Here is a 25,803-nt window from a genome sequence, read left to right on the forward strand (position 1 = left end):
TGTTCACAGCATCTGTTTCGCTTTATGAATTCTTTATTGGGGACAGTAATGTGGGAACAGTATAGATACGGACCATAATGGGATATTCGCTGAAAAAAATTATGAAAAACTTGATAGGACACAAGTTCATGAGCTAATTAAGCAAAACATAGGTCAATGCTAGTATTCTGACTGATTTCTTATGCACACTATGAGCTTAGTTGCAGAGTGCTGCAGGTAAGCTGACAGTACAGGGTGAGGCTGTTTGCAGCAGATTTTTCCAGAAGAACTGTGTGTCTCTTTAGATTTTAAAATAACTGAGTTTCGGAAAATCTAGCAGTATAACTTGTGACTGGAAAAAAGTTAGTGTAATATATTGATTGTCCAGCAGAGGGAGAGCTTAACATTAGAATATCTCTGCCAGAGGGAAAGCTTAACATTCGAATAACTACAGTAAACTTGCCAGGTTTCTGTGGCAGTGTCCAAGTCTTCTATTGGATGTAATGGGATTGTCGATCTCTGCTTTTCTAGCAAACAGTTTGGACGATTTAATAATTCCTCTGTGCTTTTACTTACCTGGGAACTATGGTTTACTCTTAAACAAAAAAAAAAAAAAAAAAAATCACAGTTCTGGTTTTGATTTTCTTCTACTACAGATACAACTCACATGGCTTACAGGGAGTAAAAGAGAACGTCCTCAGTTTGTTCAGTTTGCCAGCAGTGCTGTGTATCCAGTAGACCAACATGTTTTTCTTTCTTTTTTTTTTTTGGCTCTTCACTCCTCTGAAAAGATACAGTAAAATATGACTAGAAGGGATCATGCAGGTGGTCGTGTCTGGACCCTTGCTTTCAAGCAAAGAGAACACAGATGCCTGATAACACTAAATCATGACCTTCATTGCCTTACCTCTGCTGTGTTTTTGGATTTTCATCTTTCACTCCATATTTTCTTCCATAAGAAAATGAATTGTATTGTTCACAGTTGTTTCTTTACGTAAGAAAAAATTTAGTAAAGAAAATTATACCTCAGCCATCCCTGCCAGACACTTGTCTAGCCTATTTTAACAACTTATGGAGAGAGCAAACAATACACTTTTGCTATTTATACTTGTAAAGCAAATACACTATGCTACATTTGTGTTTTTATTTAGAGTCAGATGTCTCCATAGGAGATGGAAGTGTCAGTAACTTCAGTGAAATCCTGGGACAGAGCTGCACAACCAGTGATTCGGGTATGTTTTGCTTCTGTTATTCAGTAATTGCAAAATAAGCCCTGGAGGGTAAGCACTCTGAGAATGGGCTAGAATGAAAATCCATGGAAGGCTTTCACTGTGGACTCTAGTTCACAGGATTTAGGTGCCAGACTTTCTCCCTCTTACTTTCTTGGAGAACAGATGTCATTTTTATGTGTCTGGACTTAAGTCCTAGCCCCAAAAGTGTTGATTTACTGAGGTCGTCTGAATAGGTCTCTAGGCTATCGTCATCGTACAAAATGGTCAGTGATGCAGAACGGTAAAATCACATAGGCTGGAAGGGACTTCCAGAAGTCATCCAGTGCAGTCAGCTGTACAGATATTAATAATGCTGCCACACATAAATTCTTCTTTTGCTCCCAGAGAGGAGCTAGATTGTGCCTGGCCTCTGCATAGGGTAAATGACAGGGAACACAACATGCTTTAGAGGCACCTAAGGGTGAGGAGAAGCATTTCCAGGGAACCTGCAGAACACTAATGAAGGTCTGCTTTGGACCTAAGTAATTTAGTAGCCCTATTTGTAAAAACAACCTAATCAATGCAGGTTACTATCTGAAGACCTTTGCAAATCTCACATTTAAACATATGTGCAAGTTCTAAATATAGTTTTAAACTAAATATTGGGGCTATGTTTACATAATACTTTGGAGACAGATAAGAACTTGCTATGTATTTATTCTGACCCCAGTTAAACACTGCTGTTGTAAAAGACATCCCTTTTTTTTCTTTTCTTTAATCTTGGACCTCAGGCAGAACAAATTTGCAGCTATCCACCCCAGTGAGCAGCCTGTGTTTGCCTAAAAAGAATTCAAGAGGAACTGGTTACTTTTGGGAATCTAGCCTTTATAAAGTTTGTGCTGGGACTGTGTCCTGTGCAAGGGCTGGGAACAATCTGGGTACCTTTCAGGCCGGCTCTGCCTAATAAAGCTAATATTAGAACGGTAAAGTAAATGTAAATGTTATATATCATAGACCTGCAAAGTGTTTACTATAAATGCTTTTATAGTAGTTTAAAGCTTTTTAAATATTAAAATCCATGTATTTTATAAGTACACAGAAAATTCAGGATAACTCAGATCTAAATTGCTACCCTATAGCTAGGATTTCAGTCTACGTATTGCTAACTCTGAAGAATACACTTTGCGCTTTTGCATCAACTGAGGTGACTCATCAATCACATTGTATTTTTTCCCTCACTGTGTCACATGAAATGTCTGGGCACAGAAACTCTCTTCTGTGGACAGTCACACTGTATCAGCTGATCAGGCTGATACAGGCTACCAGCATGTGGCAGCACATATATATATGTATGGCCTGATCCTTTAAGATTCCTGGAGAATCTCCAATTTTGGGCATAGATTAAGTCCAGAAGTCAAGCAGAAGAAAATTAATCACTACAGTTACGTGAAGAATGCAGAATAGATTTTTTTTTTCCCCCCAGTGTTTACTTGCTGTATGTTCTGTTTACATGTGGGCTTTAAAAACAGCTAGTTAAAATGTTTTAAAAAACATTCTTTTTTTTTTTCATGCCTAGTAAACTCAGTGAGAGCAATTATAAGGAAAAAAAGCTAAGGAGATACAGATGGACTACGTGATATTCTTCACTTAGAGGGTGGTGAGGCACTGGAACAGGTTGTCCAGAGAAGGTGTGGATGCCTCATCCCTGGAAGTGTTCAAGGCCAGTTTGGATGAGGCTTTGAGCAACCTGGTCTAGTGGAAGGTGTCCCTGCCCATGGCAGAGGGGCTGGAACTAGATGATGTTTAAGGTCCCTCCCAACCGAAATCGTTCTATGAGCCTATGATTTTATAATTTGAAATATTGCTTTAAGACTGTTGTATTAACAGATGTTTGGATAGCATCTTAATGCACTGACATGATTTGGAATTTAATGCCAAGAATCATTTTGGTGGCAGATTTCTGTGCAAGGATCACTTTACATTGAAGTAAAATGGTGGAATTAGGACAATGGAAGAATAATTATCATGTTTCTTTTAGCCCAAAACAGTAATTCATGGGAGTCTTGTACAAAGGCTGACAACTTCCCTGAAGTTATACTGTGCACTATGTAAATTCTTTAATGGAATCATATCCTGTGAAAAGATTCCTGTATTAGCCTTTATCTAAACAGGGGCTGAGGAAGCTAGGACAGAGCTAAGTTAAATATTTTTTAGGCCTGGACAGTTAATTGAGGATGTTAAGAAACTAAAATTTAACCAAACAGATGGGTGATAAAGTGCTAGTTTCAATATGATTAAACTATTGAATTTAGCCAACCAGAAAGCAAACAGCGTTCTTCCTCAAAAGAGAATAGAAGTCAGATAAGTAACAGCAAGTACTCTCTGGTGTGAATTTCCCTGTATTCCAGGTAGTACTGCACTCACACTAAAAGGCAAAACAAGCAAAAAACACTTAAGAATGCCATTCGGATGTTTCCATCAGCAGTATTTTATCAAGCTTCATTACTTTTTGTTAGTTTAATTTTATTTAATGGAATCAGGGATACTAGAAAAATACACTTATTTTGTGTGTAATGTATCAGTGATGATAAAGCCCTCATGATTCGTCATTTAATGATATCATCAGGAAATAAAACTGTTGGGGTCTTTCCCTCATTTTTAGTCTAGTAGAATGAATTAGTGCCTTTTCTTCATGAGGACAGTTAATGCTTGGTGGGTGATTTAAACATACTGGGGGGGGGCGGGCAGGGGGGGGAGGCCAAGACTCCATTGAAATAAATCCTTCTGATATTAATGTATGTAATTTCTGACTTCCTACATATATGTAAACTCAAGAGACTTGATATGTTTTTCTTACTGCCTGAAATAATGCAACAGCATTTTTCCACTTTTAACTTTTGAATGTTCTTTGTTTCACCTATGAGCCATAGATCTGAACTCTCTGCTGTTGCATTTTATATGATAAATGGAACGTTTTGGCCTTCAGGAGGCAAATGCATATGGCTTTTTAGTGAACAGCTCAATTGCATTATTTATGAGTCAGTCTGGAAGCAGCGTAATCTACCATGAATAGGTGTGATATATTCTGTGGTTAACTCCATCTTGTATGGTCAATTGAGTCTTCTTATCTATTTGATCTTTATACTTTATAACTCCCTTCATCATTTTTTAAGTGGTCCCTATCTCTCTTTCTATGGTTCCATCCTTTTTTTCATCCTCTGGGAAGTATTTAAAAAGGTAGCTCACTTGCAACCAAATAAATTTTAGTACTGATGAAAGAGAACGTCACACAAGATTGGCTAGATTAAAATTACTGCAGCTCTGAACACAACCTTTGTTGGTCCCAATGCTACTGAACTGTATCATTTTAATTCATACATAATAATAGTCATGTCAACATAGATTGGTGAAGACATACTGTGGCTTATTCCACCTACCCTGGTTGGTCACTGGATGTAAGCAGTTCTGATACGGAGTGGCATAGGTCCACAGAGCAGCATTGCCTATGCTAATATGCCCTGTTTCTATTTATTCAGAAGATGCTTTTGATAATGAATTAATATTTCCCACTTTGACATTTGTTCAATCTTCCGATAAATGTTCTGTGCCTCCTGTTCGATATTTATATTTCTTTGTACCCTTAGATGAAGATGAAGTGGAGAGCAGAGCTTCACCTGAGCCAGATCTGATCCTGAGAGATTACCAGATGGAAGTTGCAAAGCCAGCACTGAATGGGGAGAATATTATAATATGTCTCCCTACAGGCAGTGGTAAAACCAGAGTGGCTGTTTACATTACCAAAGATCACTTGGATAAGAAGAAAAGAGCATCAGAGCCTGGAAAAGTTATAGTACTTGTTAATAAGGTATGTTTGTCTGTTTTTAAAAAAACACTATTTTTCAAACTTCATGCATGGAACTTGTAAAGTGAATATAAACATATTTCTCAATTTCTTCTGATGTAGCTATATTTAAAGGCATACAGCTCTAAACTGTCATCTTCATTGCATCATGATCACGATGCAAGCATGATCATGAGTTTAGTTTACCTCAGTGCAGGTGCAAACTTCAATATGCCCTAATAACCACACTATTGGAAAAAGTATAATTTCATGTTAGAATGAATAGAACTACAATTATATTTTAAAAAATAAAAATATTTTTCACATTCTGTGTTTGGATTTGGTAATGAAGGCCACCTAATGAGTCTCACAGTAGTTAGGGAATATTCTGTCAGAGTTTTTGATAATTACTGTAATTTTTACAGTTACATTTAGCACATATAATATATATTAATCTTCTATTGTACTATTAAGATATAGAAAGAAATTTAAGAATTTTATTTAAAGAATTAAAAATATCTATATCCTCCTAAAAGAATAAAATTTATAGCATGTTGTGAGCTCAGTTAAAGGGCCAGAGCATGCATCGTTTGTTCATTCTTTTTAAGGCACTGTTAAGCTATAGTTCTTGGGACAAAAAGGTTTCATAGGAGCAGTTGGAGAGGAGGGGTTGGTTTGGGGATTTTTAGTGCTTGGTTTTGGTTTTTTGTGTTCGATGGATTTTTCTTTTAATCCTACCCTGCAGTGAATAAGGGGATGTTTGCTTTTTTAAAAAAGTATATTTTGCGCATAGTGTATGTTCACCTAACATTTCTGGCAAACAGGCATGTATTTTTAATCCTATGTACACTCTAGTTTAAATTTTTTCGAAACTTTTATTCAGGTACCATTGGTAGAACAGCATTTAAGAAAGGAGTTTAATCCATTCCTGAAGCGTTGGTATCAGGTTATTGGTTTAAGTGGTGATTCTCAATTGAAAATCTCATTTCCTGAAGTTGTCAGAAGAAACGATGTCATCATCAGTACAGCACAGATCCTTGAGAATTCACTGTTAAATGCAGCCAAAGAAGATGAAGAAGGTGTCCACTTATCAGGCAAGTTTTTAATTCTGAAATTCTTACAGAAGGGCTAAAAGTATGTCTCCATTCTGGAAAACTGCGGCATAAAATATGCTACATTCAGTAGTTAATGTTTTTTCAGTTGACTGGTTTTATAAATTCAGACTGTACTCCAAGAGTCAAAACCAGATCTTAGTTAATAAGCATGCAGTTTTTTCAAGCCAAATTAGACTCTTACAGTTCATTTGTACTAAGTATTATTTGTTATGCTTTCTATTTTATCTAGCTCAAGCACAACTTTGTGCAAATGCAGCCGTACTGGTTCCACTTTCCAAGCTTGGTAGAACAATAAGTTATATCAGATAAGGCCATAAACAGGATGAGAAAAAAATTACAAACAGTTAAATGTAGTCATTAGTTTGAAAAATACAATGGAACACAAGATAAAAACCAATCCGTTATAAACGCTGTATTCTTTAAACTCTCATGTGATATAATGGTCTCCTACAACAGATGAAGAAAGTTGAAGAAAACAAAAGACAAAAGATAAGCTGAGGTAAAATCGTTTGCCCAGGATACTCAAGTGGCACATATCTATGGGAGATCAGAAAGGAAATGCTATTATCTGCCAGTGACGTACAAGTAATGGAACAGCGCATGATTTCAGCTCCAGGATTTGGGCTGCAGTGATCCTTCTCTGTGAGATGTTAACTTCTCCCTCTCTCTGCATGCAGTCAAGTCTGTTAGATGGGGCAGGATGAATATTAGAGCTATGATATTCAAAGTAATGGCTCTGAGATAAAAGTAGTACTTGTCTGGGGGTTACAGAGACAGCAGAGAAACCTGAGAGGTCAGTCTGTGTCTCTCAGAGCCCAGTGCTGACTGGCGTCCTGTTTCATTCAGACTAGCTCACTCGGAGCCCTTTGGGTGCCTCAGAACTGCCTCCGCTCCTTCAGAATGCCTTGCTGTTAACCAAGGCAAAGTACCACAGGTTTTCTTGTATTTGTTTCCTTTCCACTGCACCTAAGTTAGTAAACCTTCCCAAATACGAATCATTTTGGAATGCCATCTAGAGGCTCCTGAACATTTCTATGGGAACTGCTGACCTGATTAGAATTGGGCTGAATCCCAACCAGCTTGTGCAAAGAAGTGGTTTCTGGAATGGGTTTCACGCTTTGCAAAGCTCCTTCATAGGGAGTTACATCTTTACCAGAACTGAGGTGGCCCTGCAAAGAGGGCCATGTTTCCATGCTGTTACACCTGTGCTAGTAAGTTCAGCTGGACCAAAGCCAAGCAAGCCTGAACAGAGCCAGCTCCGTTTTTATGGCTATGACTTGGTTAACTTGCAGCCTATATAAACCATCCTAATTAGTTACGATTTTTATCCTAATTTCTGTTGGTAACTTTTTTCATCTGTTTCCGCAGAGGTCTGCATTACACGTAACAGAATTCCAGCCTCAGTGAAATGGAAAGGACTCTCTTAATTGCATTTTACCAAATGTTTACCTTCTTTACCAAGGGCTGGTCACTGTGTGGACTTTCTAAAAGCTGTGTATCACTTTCCTAGTAGAAGCACATCTCTTCTGATTGGTTAAGTCCTTCCTGAGTAATGATAGGAATGTGCATTACAGAAATGATGGTCAAAATCAAAGGAAGGAGTTTTGTGTTGGCAAAATATCTGAGAAACAGCCAGTGCTGCTTCTGAAGTCTTGCAGTGTACAAAAATCTTAGAAATAAATAGAAATTTAGGTTTGAAACCACATCACTCCAGTCCAAACTGGCTTCCTGAACCACTTATGTGAAGACAATTGGGTTTCCCCAGTGACATGAAGCACTAGTTTGCACTCCTAGCAGTACTCTTTGGTTTAGCCTTTAAGTAAAATTTCCCTTGTTCAGTCTCCACCTTCCTTTAGGTTCTTCAAAGACTAAGTTACATGATATTTTCTCCAGCAGAAAGGCCAATTGAGAATGTTCTAGCTCTCTGTTAGTTTCCAACTTCTGCTGCCAGTTGTTGCAAACTTATTTGTAGTAATGTGTAAAACAAGACCATGGAAATTGTCCGGGAAAAAAAAAAGTTTAACCCTGATCATGTCAATGACCTGCTTTACAGTCATTTCCTCAAACATTTGTCAAATTGTTGGAAACAATGTTGAATTGTAGGGAATTAGACATGGGAGAGTTATTGGCCAGCTAGAGGAAGAGTGGGAGCTCCATAAACTAATTTTTTGTTAGAGAAACAGAGAAATGTTCATGTCATGTCATGCAAATAGATTAAGGAGATGTTTTCTGTGTTTGTGAGAGATTTAAAACAAACAAAAAATTAAGAATATTTTGTTTCTCATATAGTACTCTACCTGTTGCATGTAAATATGATCTGACTAAAAAGTACATAATACCTGTCTGAATCTTGATCAGTTTCCTCAGCTACAAAAGAGAGATGATTGGTAGTGCTCTCACCATCTATTTGTTCTTTTCAATGACACATCCATAAAGTAATGTCAATCTTTTAATTGGACAAGAATAGGGAAGAAATCTCTGTGTTGCTATGAAGTGGAAGCATATTTTGATCAGGACATGCCTTTCTAGAATGTCTGAAAGGCTTCTAACATGTTATGTACCTTCTCATAAACAAACAGTATGTAGTTTGTCAGATAGTTATGGATATCAAAGATAGGATCGAGTTAAGCTATGATATGTTCTTACTACTGTTTATTAAAAATATCTATCTAAAATTCTTTATACTATCAGATTGATTTTGCAAAAATAGAAAAGCTTTCTACATTACATGAAATGTAAAGTACTTGACACATCAGGAGTGCAGCAAAGATTCCAAGATATTAATTATTCCAAGATCTATTATATATATACAGCTTCCCTCCATGCCTTCCTCCAGCACTACAAATTTCTTAATACATTAGGGCTTAAACAGACTGACTAATTCTCTTCAACATTGTCCTTATCTGTAAGAAGATGTTCTTGCACAAATTCTACATTTGAAAAAAAAATTAGTAATTTTTGGGTTCTTTTTTTTTTCCCCAGATTTTTCACTCATCATTATTGATGAGTGTCATCACACTCAAAAGGAAGGTGTCTACAACAATATAATGCGACGTTATTTAAAAGAAAAGAAGAAGAATGAAAAGCTAGCAAAAGAAAACAAACCACTGATCCCACAGCCTCAGATTCTGGGACTTACAGCTTCACCTGGTGTAGGAGGTGCAAAAACCAACTCAAAAGCAGAACAACATATTCTGAAAGTAAATAGCCCTCACACTTGAAAACCACCGAAGGAATGTTGTCTTGTTCAAGTAAAACTTTTAAAGTTGGTGTTAGGCTCCAAATATATAATCTGATTTTTTTTTTTTTTTTCGTGTGTACATGGGAGTTCAGCTCACAGCCATTCAGCAAATTGACCCACTACAAATTAATGGAAATCCATGTACAAATAAAGGCTAATTTACAGGGAAGTAGACTTACTGAAAAGGGAAGTAAAAAGATTGTCTGAGTTGAACAAAAATCTCAAGACCAGAGGCAAGAAATCCGCAAAATAGTGAGGTTTTTTGGTTAACAAAAATCTTTATTTTTCCATTAATGGATTAGAATTTACTGTGTATTCCGAAATCCTAGAGATCACAGTATTTTATATCTGTATTTCTGGAGTGACTAAGCTGGGCTTTTGTGTGGATCCAGGAAAGTGGAAAAATAAGCTGAATACTTAAACAAGCAGAAACCATTTGTTGAAGTATAGGTAGCATACAAATGTGGTTTTTTACAGCAGTTACTCATTGAGAGGGGAATAGTGCGTAGTTGCATGAACACCTGACTGCAGATAATTGGTTAAATTCTGTATTTAAACAGCTGTTACTCTAAAGAAACTATTTTACTCGAATTCAATGGATGTACATTAGTAATACAAAAGTAGAATTTAGCCCGATACTCCAGTGAAAACTCCTGACTAGCAAATTGCACAAGAGGAAAACGTGGTATTGAATAGGTGAGGCCTGCAAGAAGCTTTTGTGCTGTATTGAAGCAGATAGAATTGCAAAGTATTTTGAGACAAAAACTTTCTGGCAATGGAAAAAGCACAGAAATTGTTGTCATCTGCTCTGAAATCTTGATAGGATGCTGGGTTTCGTATCTACAGAAATGTAATCCCAATATGCAAGCGCAAATAGGTAACTACTGCTGAAGACATTTAAAAGGTTGCCTGCCAGACTTCCTTTCCTGTTTTTTCTGCTCCTGAAAATTTTAAAGTTTCCTCATATTACTTTAGACTTACTGACAGAAAAGTGCATGTTTTTTTCTCAGAAGAGATCAAATGCAGAAAACTCCAGTTCAGTTGTGCAGTAAGCACGGAAGTTTTCTTTCTTCCTGTTCCAAGAAAGATAGTTTCAAATTGTTTTCTACGCTCATGACTAGTTCTTACTCGCATAGTTACTCTCTAACATTTATTTTCTTTTTTGTATTTTACCATTATTTTTGTTTATTTGTTTTGTGCTGCAAAATCTTCTCTACCAGAGTATCAATGGTGTATTTTCTTTTTCAATATACCTGTTTTACACTCTGATCTGCTAGTTTTTTCCTGTGTGCAAGGATCACTTCTCTCTTAAAAAGTAACTTGTTAAGCTTATCTCCAGTGCTTTTCAAAGACTTGGCCTTCTTGACGTTCCTAGTGTCTGTATCTAATTTTTGCTGGAAGAAACTGAAATTATATAAAATCCAGTATCTGAATGAGAAGCTCTGTTGCATTAATTCCGTTTTCATGTGGAATAACTCATGAAACATTAAAAGAAAGAACATTTTGTTTTCTCCCAGATCTGTGCCAATCTTGATGCGCGTCGAATCATGACTGTTCAAGAGCATGCCTCCCAACTAAAGAATCAGGTGAAGGAACCATATAAGAAGACCGTGATTGCAGATGACAAAAGAAGGGTATGGTTTTTTCAGTGTTAAAGTCATATTGCAGTTTAAAAATGTGATGTATGGTATCAAAAACTTTTGGCTAATGCTCTTTTTCTATAGATTTATTATGATCCATAGTGCTAATTTGAATATGTATCTGCTGCCTCCCTCTGTATGCAAAAGTATCAGTAAAGTCAAACAGAAATAAATTTTTACGTATTTTGAGTTATGTTTTTGAGTTATCTGATCAAAAGACCTTCTGAACCATAGTTGAAATGTTTGTATTGGAGTGACATCATATTTACTAAAAAATGCTATTACACAGCGTAATTTTTGTAATATTCTCAACTATTTATTTCTATAACTCTAAATGCACTTAGCAACCTTACTGTTTTTTTAATTTAAGGTTTAACATTTTAAAAAAATAACTCAATGTGGTACTAGCCAGGAGAGTTCGAGCCAGTGTTTTTGTTGCCAGAAGATGCTTGCTTACTTTTGTAATCAATTTATTTCTAGGATCCATTTAGAGAGAGAATTACTGAGATCATGACAGATATTCAAAACTATTGCCAGCTCCATCCAAAATCTGAACTTGGAACTCAGCCATATGAACAGTGGGTGATTAGAGAAGAGAGAAAAGGTAAACCACCTAGCAAAAATACTCTGGCTTTGAATTTGTTTGGATTATTCTATACACAGGCATGTTTTTGTATTTTTTGTTCGCTTCTAGCTGCAAAAGAAGAAAAACGTAAGGAACGTGTCTGTGCAGAACACTTGAAGAAATACAATGATGCTCTCCAGATAAATGACACCATCCGAATGGTAGATGCATACAATCACTTAAATAGCTTCTATAAGGAGGAGAAAAGAAAGAAGACAGTAAGGAGTGATGATGACGATGAACCAGCGGTATCAAAACAGGATGAAACAGATGAATTTCTAATAGGTTTATTTCATGGTAAGTTTGAAATACATTGTGGTATTTAGTATTTGAAATCCATAGAACCAACTAATAGGTGCTAACATGATTTGCATGGGCCCATTAATTACTATAGCCTAGAAATTACTGTGTTACTATGACAGCATCTAGATGTTCCAGCTCATACAGTATAGAGTACATTAAACAACATCATAGTGTGATCATGCCTCAAGATGTAGTAGAAGTTCTTCAGCTTTGGCCCAAGGGCACTTTATTTTTGCTGATAATAAGTAATAACTGTTCTGTGCTTTTCTCCAATTAAATGTCTCTGAGGACACCGTGACAGATAGATAGAATGTGTATTCTAGTAGACACTCTTGAGCGGCAAAAAGTTGACCAAATGGAATACAAAAATAATGAAATGACAGGGTTTTAACCGTTTCTGTCAAAGTTTGTTTGTCCATACACTAAGACATGGGAGTGATGACCTTGATTAGTTTCAGGTAAAGAGCAGTTAGTGAGAGAATTAGAGGATTAAATTGCAAAGATGAAAATTAGTTCCCTTTATTTTTCCAGATCATTCACCTTGGAGCTAGGATACCTTCAGTTCTTGACACATTCATGTTTTTTGCCTCTTTTTTCCCCTGACTGGCTTTACAACGAGTAAGAGGTAGACAGGTTTGCTCCCATTGCCTATGGCTCCTAGGTGGTGCAAAATAAAAGATTTTACTGCAGCATGTATTGTAACGTCATGTATCCTATGAACTACAAATTTAGAATGCCATTGGTAAGAAATTCAGGAAATGTTAAAAAATTTTAGAAAAATAGATTAGGTTAGATAATATCATCATGTTTTTTAATGACCCTTCATACCTGTCTTTTTGCCCCCTCATTTAGAATTTCAGTATTGAGCTGTTGCTGAGAACCGAAAAGTTAAACTAAATGAGAAATGAAACTGAGTTGTCTAGATTACTTTCGTTTCCATAGGTAAATGAAGTTCAAAGAACTTGATAGTTGTCGTGGTTTTAGGCTGATCCAGCAACTAAAACTCACAGTCTCTCCTTCTCCAGTAAAGTAGAGAGGAGAGGAAAAAAAAAAAACAAAGGGACTGAGGGTTGAGACAAGAACAGAGGGAGCACCCACCAACCATGGTCCCGGGCAAAACAGGCAGAGCTTTTCTCAAAGCAAAACAGTTTATTAATGATTACTTAGAAGGACACAGGGAAACAAAAACTGATTACTCGAGAGGACAGAAAGAAACAAAACCAGATCTTAAAACCGACACCTCCCCCCCCCCCCTTTCCTTTTCCTCCCGGCTCTACCTCCTCCCCCCAGCAGCACAGGGGGCAGGGACTGGGGGAGTGCAGGTCAGTTCATTCCGTGCTGTTACTGCTGCTTCTTTCTTAAAGGAGAAAGAGTCCTTACACCCTTTTCCCCTGCTCCAATGGATCCTCTACCCACGAGGAAAAATCCACAAACTTCTCCAGCATGAGTCCAGCCCACTGGAAACAATCCTTCCTCACAGATTGCTCCGGTGTGGGCTTTACCACAGTCTCGGGTACTTAGGGAGCTGTAGCCACTCACTCCGGCGTGGGTCGTCACGCAGACTCCAGATGCCTCTCTGCCTTGTCATGCACCCCAACACGACCATCCTCAGGCTCAGGCATCTTCTCCCCACGGGCTGCGAGTGGGTCTCTGCTCCACCGAGGCCGTCCTGGTTGCAGGGGGCCGCCTGCTATCTCACCATCAGCCGCAGGGGAAACTCGGCTCCGGCACACCTCCTCCCGCTCCATCCTCACTGACCTGGTGTCGATGCGGCTGTTTCTCTCAGATCTCAGTCCTCTCCAGGTGAACTCAGCCCAGTGGGCACCCCGGGAGTGGGGTGCCCCCGAGTTCCCCAAATGGCTCCGCCGCCGCCATCCTCTGTGGGCAGCGCCGGCCCGACGCAGGCAGCCGCCCGGCCAGGAGCCAGGGAGCGGGGGCAGTGCCCTCCTCCCTTCTCTGCTCACTCCTGGGCAAAGCACCTTTTCTGGTTCCTTTGTCCTGACTTAAATAGGGCAATTCGCAGAGGCGCCCTATTGGCTCAACCCCGAGGGGGATGGCAGTCTGATCTGGTGGCCAGAACTAAGCCTAACCTGGATCCAAAACTGGGGAGGTTGCAGGGAGCAAAATCCCTCTCCTGCCACCAGAACCACCCCCCCCTCCACATCAAACCATGACAATAGTGAAAAAAGAATCATGCTCCAATCTGTTTTAATTTTACCACTGAAGGTGCCAATAGTGGAACAAAATCTATTTGATTTCTATTTCTAACTTTTAAGACCAGAGTTCATCTTTGGGTGATAAACTCCCTGCAGCCCTTAGTGTAGGATTAACTAAGGGGGAAAACTGTGGGAGTTTGTTGCATCTACCTACTTTTTGTATGTATTTGATTTATATGTTTGATTACATTCTAAAATATGAATAAGACTGTAGTCAGAAAGCCACTGCCTAAGTGCTCTAGTAGTTTGTGATACAGACTGCGATTGCATTGGATGAGGTGCAGTGCAATAATCAGCCCAGGGTCATGACATCAGAGTGACTGTAATATCTTAACACACAAGGGCCCCCCTTAAAGTGTTAATATTGTGTTTGCATGATCATCTGATAATGAGGTAGGCTTTAAATATTAGAAAGTTTTAAAAAATTTAAAACACGTGAGGAGTCCTCCCTGGTCACGGTCACCAGTGCCTGTCTAAGAGAGTCATTCATTTAACGTTTCACTGAGCGTATTGAAATGTCTTTGACAGCTGCAACACCGATAACAATGCACCCATCCTGGTATCTATTACATTGCCTATTTCTAGTGCGGATTCCTACTTTAACGAATGTCCCTAGGACAATTTATGTCTAAATTTATAAAAAAACTTACCAGCTCCGAGGGCTAATATTAACATTAATATTAACCTATTTCTCCTTGTAAGACTTTTTCAGTTATTTTAAAAGTGTTTTGCAAATATGATAAGCTGTGATTTAGCTCTGTGATACAATGCACTTAACTCTGAACCATTTCTGATGTGTAAATAGTTTTTTCTTTTGCTTATTCTCACCATGAAATATAGGCAAAGTGTATGTTATGAAGATAATGGTGATTATTTTGATTGGTGTGTTTTTAATGAATGTAAACTCACTTGAAAAATATATTGGTATGCCACAGCTTTTCAAACTGGGTGTGAATTAGCCATGCTGGGAGAATTCTATAGAAAGCTGCTCTTTGCTTCGTGTGTTTTCTAGAGCTGTTATTTTACATGGTTACTTTTTCTTAATTTATATCTGCTATTTCTAAAGCGAAAAAGAAACAACTGAAAGAGTTGGCTAGAAAGCCAGAATATGAAAACGAGAAGCTAATACAGTTGCGAAACACTTTAATGGAGGAGTTCACGAAGACCGAGGAACCTAGAGGAATTATTTTCACAAAGACTCGGCTAAGTGCCTTTGCTCTATTCCAGTGGATTAAGGATAACCCAAAATTTGAAGAAGTGGGAATTAAGGCCCATTATCTTATTGGTGCTGGACATAACAGTGAAACTAAACCCATGACTCAGGTACAGAACTATGCACTGCAGCATTCGAATCTCGTACATGTTTTGAGAAAACAGCTTGGTTTAGTACTAGAACAACGGACTGTTTGGAGCCCAGAGCTCTGGTTTCATATCTGCCAGCAACTTACCATCATAAGCTGCAAGACAGATGAATAACAGTGTCAGAATAATTTTATTTCTGCAAGAAACAAGCTTTTTTGATTTGGGATTCTGTGTCAATAGGAGTAACAGGCAGCCATTTCCTAGGGGAGTATATAGTCAAAAGGGACACAAATTACAGTGGGGCATAGGAAGAAAAAGTGAACAAAATGGCAGTTGCAAAAATCTGATAGTTAAATGAGTTTATCAATTCAACAGTAATTCAAATTATATTTTAGTTGCTGAGTTGAAAAATAAAATTAATTACAATGTTGATGATGCCTCTTTTTCTGATATGATTGTTTCATCAACTTATACCAATTTATATGTATGCTTCATGCTGATGCATAATCATTGAAAGAGAATTTGCCAAAATTCTACGTCTTCAAAACAAAGTATCTCAGTGTACTAAAGCCTCTTTTCTATTCTGCTTTTTACTCCCTGTAAAATTGCCACTTCAGCATTTAAGCAAAAATGATGTGGTTTACTGCTGGGCAGAGTCCATTTCCTTCAGCTGCTCTCAAAAAAATAGTTAGGAATTGTTCTCTCAAAAAGTTGCTTGTTTTCTATGAAAATTTGGTATTTAATCTGTGCACCACATTGCACAAACAAAACAATAGCCTCTGCATTTTGAAACTGAATATAGCAAACAGGAAGTTTCTGTCCCTCTGCTCAATCTTGTTTGAAATACCCAGCTAATTCAGAAGTCCATGTTTTGGATTATTTAGTTTTTTAAGTGTACATCATTGCTGTGCTTTTTGCAACTCCCCGGATCACCAAAATTATGGTCCCCATTTATTATGGAGAATTTTAGGTACTTTGAAACTTGGCTTGGAAATGCTGAAGTCTGTACTTTAAGCTGAAATTACTGAAGTGGTAGAAATCCAGAACCTTTGAATAACTACTTAAAGAATTTGAAAACGATAGAACAAAAAACCTATATTATTAAAACTCCTAGCGCTTATGAAACGGGCTACAAAGTTCCAAGCTCAGTTACCTTAAAAAGACTGGCTTTTATTCCCTCCCCCTTCAAAAAAGGTGCTGAACGCCTTTATATTCAACAGGAGTTCCTTGTTTGTGATCTTGAAAGATGTTTAAATGCAATTGTTGAAGCCATTGATGTTTGACACTCTACTTTGAAATGATGGGACTACAATTCCTTAAACCTCTTCATTAGAAGAAACTGATGACAGAAACTAATACTGAAAGTTTATATACTGTTTTGTTGTGGTTTTTTTCTAATTTACAGAATGAGCAAAGGGAAGTCATTGATAAATTCCGAGGTGGAAGTGTAAATTTACTTATTGCTACTACTGTAGCTGAGGAAGGCCTAGACATCAAAGAGTGTAACATCGTCATTCGCTATGGCCTCGTCACCAATGAAATTGCTATGATGCAGGTATGAGTTTAGTGCATACATAACTTATTTTTAAAAGTGCTTTTCTGTTTGGAATATGCAAATGGTGAATCATTTAGCTGGGTTTTGAAGATCATTTTTAAATACTTGCAGCAAGATTCAGTTCCAGTTGCCGTCCTCAGTTTGCATGCTATATAAAATTTGCCTCCATATGTAATGGTGTAACACCCATGTAAAGCTCTACACAATACAGTAAGCTCTCTTACAGAAAAAGTATAGGAATATGATCAGCAGACTGGTTGATAGAAAGACATTTGTACCACCAACAGCTAAAAAGAGATAAGTGCATGTCAGAATACCAGTTTGACCATGTTCTCACTTAATTTGTGAACGCAAATATTTATGTATTTAATATTTAAATGTGTGCTTAGTTTTGGTGACAAAGTAGAGTTTCTGCTTTGAAAAATGTTATGCTAATCACAAAACTTCTGAGTACTCTTTCACAGGTATCTTTAATGATAATGGAGAAACAGTATGTGGTATTCACTGATTATCCGCATGAGTTAAGCAGAAGGATATGCTCTGTGGGGACACTGTGTAAGAAACAGTACGTGTCTTCCATTACAAAACCAGAAACAACTGTTGTGCAGTGTTGTAGGGAACATTGTGCTGTTTACATTGTATTCCTTGCAAATTGTAGGCTCGTGGTCGAGCTCGAGCTGATGAGAGCACCTATACAGTTGTGGCTTCGAGTGGCTCAGGAGCTGTTGAACGTGAAGATGTGAATGTCTTCCGAGAGAACATGATGTATAAGGCCATTCAGCGTGTCCAGAACATGCCACAGGAAGAGTATTTAAATAAGGTATTTACTGCAACTCTGCCCTTTGCCTTTAAAGAAGACTGATTTATATTGTAAGGAATACTTTCTATTTGACATCTACTTAGGGGAGGAAAACTTAAAATCATATTAGCTACTACATATGGCCTTGAATCCTTCTCCCGGTATTTGCTTTATAAGCTATGTTTTCTGGGCATTTAGAAATGTGCTTGTCTTTTGGTAAGGGGGGAAACACACAGGAGGAAAAATTGACTTGAAGTCATGTGTCAGTGAACTCAGTGAAATAACTGAAAAAGAAAACTGTTCCTGTCATTCCACCAGAATGTTACAGTGCTCTTACTGATTTGTTTCTAGATTCAGAATTTCCAGTTGCAAAGTATACTGGAAAAACAAATGAAGGCAAAGAGAGATCAGCGCAAGACATACAAGAAAAATCCTTCACTTATAACATTCCTATGCAAAAATTGCCACAAGCTGATATGTTCTGGAGAAGATATTCAAGTTATTGAAAATATGCATCACGTCAGCGTGAAAAAAGATTTCCAGTAAGTGTTTATGAACTACTTTATCTCTTCCAGGCAAAAACAGGTTTTCTTTTAAGCAGGGCTGTACAGGGCCTGTAACCCTCTAGTCCCTGTGAGATAGAAAAAAAAAGATTACTCCAATATTGTCCAGTCCTAAGCTTTATGGAGTTTACAGTTAATGAGTTTGAAGGAAACGTTTGTTCTTACCCCTGATTTCAAGGTGACCAGAATTTCAAACATTGGAAAAAGATACAGGTCTTGTGGTAATATTAACTAGGTCACATTATATAATATGGTATGTATTCCACAGCGTAGCTGTAACCAAAGCTGAATACCAGTTACCCAAACACTTACACCAGTAACAGACCCAGGATAAGAGTTTGACTCAAGCAATATATTGGCCGTGAGCTGTGCATTGACAATTGTATATTTAGAGGATGTCCATACTGATGACACATCCCAGTGTTCTTGCTCCTTATCATCTCCATTGCAAGAGATGCCATCTAGTTTGGTAAGCATTTGTGTTAAACTGTGTTTAACTTTTCAGTGCCATGATGGCAGGAGGTGACTTTCTCTTCCACTCATAATGGAAATTAAGAGACCAAGAAAATGTTTTAATTCAACCTCAATTGCATTTGCTTACTACAGTAAATTTGCAATGGGTATTGTACATTACAGCTCAGTCATGCTTTGCTAATTATACAGCAGATACCATCCAACCACATTACTTCCTTCCAGAGTTCTCGTGTCTTTGAGATATATCTCTGGTATCATTTGTAAGGACTTCTTGAAGAGGTAATGAGAAATCAGTACACATGTGTTGAAAAAATGAAAATTGAGCTGCAGCCCTAAACATTAAACTGCTTTTACTGTGAAATTGTCTTGTCAGCATAATGTTATCAGTCAATTCAAACTATAAGTTAATAATTCTTATAACCCCTCAGCACAGGCCAATAGTAACCCTCCAGATCAAGCACTGCCTAAACTAAACGAAGTAAGTATGTGCACGTACTCTGCAGCTCTGCATAGTCAGAACCAAGTGATTCTTTTAAGGGGTAAGGTTGGACTACAGGGAGTAAAAAGAAAACCTCTAACTTTCAGGTATCATTTTTTTGACAGCTCCATGGCACCTGAAGTAAACAAGCTAGATCTATCCCCTATTGTAACAGAGAGCCTGCTGCTCCTACTTTAAGATGTGTGAGGGAGGATATAGCTCCTGAAATGCTGTGAAAGGAGGCGTGGAGTACAGTTGTATTTCACCGCTACTTAGGAGCATGAAATAGGACCTTGCGTTTTCTCCAGCTCCTGAACGTGCACAGCACTCAGGGAGTTTACGACCTTTTAGGTTTCGTATGTGACTTCAGCAATGGTAGTCACTGTGTGTTTAAGGCTCTATGTCGCATTGAATGAGCAGTGTGTTCTGATGCACGCTCTCTGACTGTTTTGCAGAAGTCTCTACCACACAAGAGAAAATAAGACACTGCAAGATAAGGACGCCGATTACCAGACAAATGGGGAAATTATATGTAAAGATTGTGGACAAGTGAGGAATGACTCTTTTTTCATACTTTTATGTTGTTGTTGTCTGTATTTATTTCTGTTTAATGATCCTGAATATTTTATCTGAAGCATGATTTTTTTTACACTTGCAGGCTTGGGGAAATATGATGGTTCACCGAGGTCTTGACCTGCCTTGTCTAAAGATTCGAAATTTTGTAGTTGTGTTTGAAGACAAGAAAACAACAAAGCAAATTTTTAAGAAATGGGGAGAACTGCCAGTCAGGTTCCCTAGTTTTGATTATGCAGCTCATTGTCCTTCAAGTGATGAAGATTAAGGATTCAGAATGAAAATAAAAGCCCTTTTCACCTTTTGTCTGACTGACGACTAGAAGCTTCTGTGTCCCATAGAGAGTGCTGCATCAAAAACACTGTGAAAACTCCTGGGCATGAGGAAACTGTCCTGAAGAGGGGAAAAGAAACTCAAGGCAGGAGAAGGACAAAGTCAAATGGCTGCTGTCTCAGATTCACAGTGGTACTCTTGGACAAAGATGATAACCAAATACGTTGCAGTCATGTGTATCCATGGAACAAATTCCCATCTCTACTGTCGTGGGTTAGGCCGTTCCGGCAACCAAACCCTACGCAGTCGCTCACTCACCCTCCCCCACCCCAGGGATGAGGGAGAGAATTAAAGGAGAAAATGGGAAACCCGTGGGTTGAGATAAGAACAATTTAATACAGATAAGTACTACACAGTGTAGATGCTCACCACCCCCTCTTATCCAAAGCCCATCTCATCCCGAAGCTGCAATCCCAGACGAATGCGAGGCCCCTAAACAGAGAGCGAGACAGAAAGTACACCGAGAGTCCGAAAGTGAGAGTCCTGGAAGGGCAAAAGCCCTTCTTTCTGGCTGACCCTCACTCTTATACTGGGCATGATGCTGCATGATATGGAATACTAATTGGCCAGTTTGGTCCTCAATCTTAAGTTCCACCACAAATCACAAGGGGAATCGTGGCCCCCTTGTCCCGGCCATGCTCCCCCCTTATCCTGTTGTGCTCCTGCACACTGGCAAGAACACGGCAGCTGAAAAGTCCTTGAGACCTCAGTGCCAACTACAAACATCAGCTTGCTATCAACATTCTTCTCAGAGCGAGCCTCAGAGCAAAACCAAAACATGGAGCTCTTTTAGCTGCTAAAAAGAAGAGCTAACTCTGTCGCAGCCAAAACCAGGACATCTACTTACTACAATCTGTCATGAGGTGAAAACTGTCAAAAGTGTGTTAGGTGACCTGTTGTCAAGCGCAGAACATGGGACAAACATCCTAAGACTTGCCATGGTGATTATTGTCTCTCTTTCTTCGTGCTGCAACCTTTTCGAAGATAAAGTGTCTTGAAAGAGGAGCCATGTAAAAAGAACAGATTAGCTGAGTGTTATTTCTGAATCATTGTTGCTTCATCAGTATTTTCATAACCGAGTTCTTCCCTGTTATCTTTAGATGTAAGCTCATATATTCTGACAGACTAAAATTAAGTTTTCATTAAACTTTCAAAAACTCAAGGCCTTAAGTTGACTTGAAATTGATTGTTTTCATGTCCAAGAAACACAATGCCAACTGACTTTCTGCATGTTAGTTTCATAGGGTTGTTAAACTGGTTATATACGGAGGTATGTATTTTTTTCAATAAATTACTATGATGATTAACCTTTGCCAACTGTGATGCTGTTTATTCTCTTTCGCTGTAAGTATTTTGACAATAATACTACCACAGTTTCACCTTAGAAATTCAAAGGATAGTGGTATTCTGACTGTAAAAATAGCATAATGTGTCTCCATATTTATCTCATTGACAGATTATGTTTTTTCCCCCTGTTTGCAAGTAAGATACTGGAAGTGGAAAGAAGGTCTGTTTGTTGTTATAACAGTCAGCTTTGAAAATTCAGGATAAAATGGTATGTTTACTGGCATGGACGTGTAAACACTTCAGTAGCCCCAGGTAAAATTTCTAAGTTACAACATAGATGAAAAGTATGTCCCAGCAAAAAAGAATATTATGGCTAGATCTATAATTGTTCTACATTTTTAGAAGGAATATAAATACTGTGTGCATTTTTTAAAATCAGATTTGATTTCAGGTTTGCATCAGGACCAGATTTAAGGGAGTTTTTTCATATTTCTGGCCTTGCTTCAGGGAAAGGGGAAAAAAATTAATTTTTGACTGGGAAGAGCAGCACTTTTCAAATATCACCAAACTGATAAAGGCCATTTTAGGATTAGATGCTTACAAACAAACTATAGCATTATGAAATAAATATGCATACTGACGAGTTTTCAGTGTATCAGTTTAGTAGATTAGAATGTGCTTAAACTACAGAAATTGTGGTTTATTTATAGGATAAAATTATTCCACAACAGTGATTTATACCAACAAACTACTACCTTATGGCTGTAAAAAAAAAATCAGGTGTACTGATAGTTAAGAGATTATATATGCAAAGATGTTTCAAGACACAGCAATTCCGTAGGTATTTTTGAATGATATAACTAAAACAGGAAAAGCCAGTGAGAGATAGGGAGTGTAAATGGTTTGTACTGTACGTGTTTTATATTTGTGTATCTCTTTATATGATACTATTCTTACCTTTATGTATGGTGCATGGCAGAACATATGTGAGATCTTCACCAATTTCTTTATTCAGTATTAGATACTTCATTAGTTAAAAAAAAAAACATTCCCCTTATCTATTGCTCTTAGATTGCTCTAAGTTACTCCTTCTTGTATTGTAGTATTTTGTTTAATACTGAAGCTTTTGGCTACTTTTAGAATCTGCTGATTTATCATTAAGTACAGAACAAATTTTACACATTTTACATATTGATCTGGGAATCCGACTATTTTAAAATGTTGGAGATTGACAGATCACACATGATTGTAATTAGGATGTATTTTGTTCACATGCTCAGTGTCTGATGACGTATGTATTTTAGTATATGAAATATACTAAAAGATAATTTTTAGAATAGTCTCTTTTGGCAAATAATCATCATCCAGATCATCTCTAGATTTCTGTATTAATGAGTTGTCACAGTTATGTAAATGTAACATAGTACACTGTAGATTTTCAAGTGTCTGAGGTAATTTATTCAGTACTTTAAATTCTGGTGAAAGGATGATGTCGTTACATAGAGTGCTGCTGAGTTCTTAATCAAATAATTGTCCATGCTGAGTAGATTTTCTGAAATTTGAGCTTTTGATACTTGCCTTCAATATTTCTCTTCATTGAAGCAACAAGAGCGTATGCAGCTGGATTTCTTTGTTCTTTTATGTTTGAGTTCAACAGGGCCATATGCCTGGGCTTCTCGTAGTTCACCTGTGTGCTGCTGTTACGCTCCCAGTTCCTAGCGTAGCTCAGCTGCGTTGTCACCAAAGTTTAAAGAGTGTTTGCACAATCTCACTTCAGCGTAATGAACCTCAAATGAATCCTGCTGGTGTGTAGGATAAGGAATTTCCACTTCAAGTTATTGTCTCTGAATGAGGTTGTAAAACGTGCATATATTGTTCATCCAGGAAGTGTGAAGTTGTAAAAAACAAGCTAAATTGCCATAATTTATCTGCTAGTTACTTCTGCATTTATTGCCTTTATGGACCCAAAGTCCTCCAGGGAGTGTGACAAATCCTGATTGTATTTTCTACTTACAGCATTTATTTGTTCACAAATGTGGAAAGAAGAAAAACTGGTAGTCACTGGGGATTTGTCTAGCTCTGTGTGTGGGTAATTAAGAACTAGTTCAACTTTAGTTGCATTTTCATTATTGTATCTACTTTTGGTCTGATGTCATGCACCACCTGCATCTGTAAATCTACATTTCCTCATCTCAGAAGTGTAAATACTTCAGTAACCTTAGAGTAGTTGCACAAATGGTTGAGTAGTTGCTGTACAAACTGAGTATGTTTTCTGTTCCATCCATTTCTCCAACTGATTCACCCTCTTTCTAGCTTCCTTACGTTTTTGTTTCTATCTTACCTTACGGGGTTCTGATGTTGCAGAAGTTAGGAAGAGCTTTGGCCGTTGAAAGGGTTGCTGTTTGCTGCTTCTCTGGTACTAGTATAAACAGTCCAGAGAAGGGAGTTCAGGTGTTAGGAGCAACAGATCTACACAGCTTGTAAAGGTCATTCTCTGCCAGGTAAATTTTGGTTTGCTTCTACTGCTGCAACCCTTGCAAATCTTACTACAGCACGTGCCTAAATAATTAGGCTTCCAAATTAGAAAAATACATAGTATGCAGCATATACTTGTTTTGCAAAGTCTTCTAGATCATGTGAGTTTGAATCATTTCCTTTGAGGCATTCTCTAAATATGCACTCATTAGAGGAAGCTGAGTATTTGGCAATGAAAACTAGCCTGATCAAAACCTGCATTTGCAATTTTGTGATGTACTGGTTGTCAGAAATAACCAATGTTGGTAGGAAAAAAATTATTTCTCTGAACTGTATTATTGAAAATACATATGGCATTAACCACAGAATGCTAGGAAATAAGTAACGGTTTGGAAATATGAATAAGAAGCATGCGTTACATGAGGAAAAAATTCTCTTGTCACAATCCTTTTCTGTTTTGGAAATTTTGAGTAGCTGCGGTTTTATCTTGTTAGGAAACACTATTGTTTTGGAGCTCAGTTCTGCCCTTCATATACAGTGTATCAGCAACAGTGGGTTTTAGCCTTCTCAGCCTTTTTTTCCTGCATGGCTTATGTCAACAGGATGGATCGTATTCAGAAACTTTTTCTTGCATAACTTAGACATTGTGACAAGAACTGGGGAGAGAGAGGAACTGAGATTTTGGCAAAATAGGGCATGTTTCATATCACTGTTTTTTACAGACAGTTAATTTTAATTTCTTTTCAAAAGTTCCCCCACCAAGACTAATGTAAGGAGTGTTGCCGAAACACTGCGCAGATCAGCTGCTGCCTCACCAAGGCTGGTGTAATGGTTAGGGTTCAAATTCCAGCCCATACTGTTAGGCTAAGGTGGTGACTTGACTGCCTTTGGTGGTAATAAACTGAGATTTTTTTTCTCTGTAAAACATTAGCCAAGATCTGCTGGACAGTTTGGTGTGACAGAAAACCTATCTCATCTCCTATATTTTCAATTTTCAAAGAAGCCAGAGGGGACAATGCACTGAGCTACTACTGAATTTCATTATAATTGGGAATTCCGTCCTTGTTAACCTCTGAAAAATCACAATCCCTGTGCCTGACTTCCACGCAGAAGCACCACCACCATGGCCTCCTTTCCTCACCCTCATATTTTTCCCTTCTTGCTGTTAAGCACAGGAAAGAAATACAAGGCTGGTGCAGGTAGAAAGATGAGCTGATTCAGCAGACTCCGCATGCAAAATCAGCAATGCCTAAGCCCAACCTGCAACTTCCAGACACGAGTCTTGGTAAGTTCCATGCCAAACCCAGTGAACATTCTGCCAGTCTGCAGCCACCCTTGGCAGTTGCCATTTACTCCCGGGGCTGACGCAGCAGCGAGAAGGAAGCTAGCCGCCGGAGGCTGCGGCTGGGCTGGTGGCCCCAGGCAGCCTGTGGGGGCCAAGCGGAGGAAGGATGAATACTATAAAGGGTGTAAGACTGCCTTTTTGGTACTATAAAGGGTGTAAGACTGCCTTTTTGGTACTATAAAGGGTGTAAGACTGCCTTTTTGGTACTATAAAGGGTGTAAGACTGCCTTTTTGCTTTGGTTTGGTTTTCTTGCCATCTGAAAAAAACACAAATGAAGCGCGCCTGGCCTAGTCTCGTGCTCAGGTTAATCATCTGAAAGAATGATTAATGGCTCTGTACGATTTCCTTTTTGAGATCATCCTCCTGAGACCTGGACGTCGCTAATAAGGAGCTGTGTGTCGCAGGGCGGGTGGAGATGCACTCAAGAGCATCCAACCTCACCGCGCC

At 38.2% G+C, this 25,803-nt stretch overlaps 1 protein-coding gene across 2 annotated transcripts in view; it reads left to right on the forward strand.

The window, feature by feature from the left end:
* IFIH1 (interferon induced with helicase C domain 1) overlaps positions 1–21,544 on the forward strand; it is a 31,451-nt gene extending 9,907 nt beyond the window's left edge. For both annotated transcript variants that reach the window (XM_086616111.1, XM_086616109.1), the window contains exons 4-16: positions 1,131–1,211; positions 4,835–5,055; positions 5,915–6,125; positions 9,129–9,346; positions 10,905–11,021; positions 11,508–11,631; positions 11,722–11,949; positions 15,238–15,494; positions 16,879–17,028; positions 17,687–17,848; positions 18,179–18,369; positions 19,798–19,891; positions 20,001–21,544. In XM_086616111.1, the coding sequence (XP_086472237.1) occupies positions 1,131–1,211; positions 4,835–5,055; positions 5,915–6,125; positions 9,129–9,346; positions 10,905–11,021; positions 11,508–11,631; positions 11,722–11,949; positions 15,238–15,494; positions 16,879–17,028; positions 17,687–17,848; positions 18,179–18,369; positions 19,798–19,891; positions 20,001–20,183 (2,237 nt within the window). In that variant the 3' untranslated portion in view covers positions 20,184–21,544. The remainder of the gene's footprint in view (positions 1–1,130; positions 1,212–4,834; positions 5,056–5,914; positions 6,126–9,128; positions 9,347–10,904; positions 11,022–11,507; positions 11,632–11,721; positions 11,950–15,237; positions 15,495–16,878; positions 17,029–17,686; positions 17,849–18,178; positions 18,370–19,797; positions 19,892–20,000) is intronic.
* Positions 21,545–25,803: the final 4,259 nt, after the last annotated feature.

Source organism: Tauraco erythrolophus, chromosome 8 (genome assembly GCF_009769465.1).
Source record: "Tauraco erythrolophus isolate bTauEry1 chromosome 8, bTauEry1.pri, whole genome shotgun sequence".
Classification (NCBI taxonomy): domain Eukaryota; kingdom Metazoa; phylum Chordata; class Aves; order Musophagiformes; family Musophagidae; genus Tauraco; species Tauraco erythrolophus.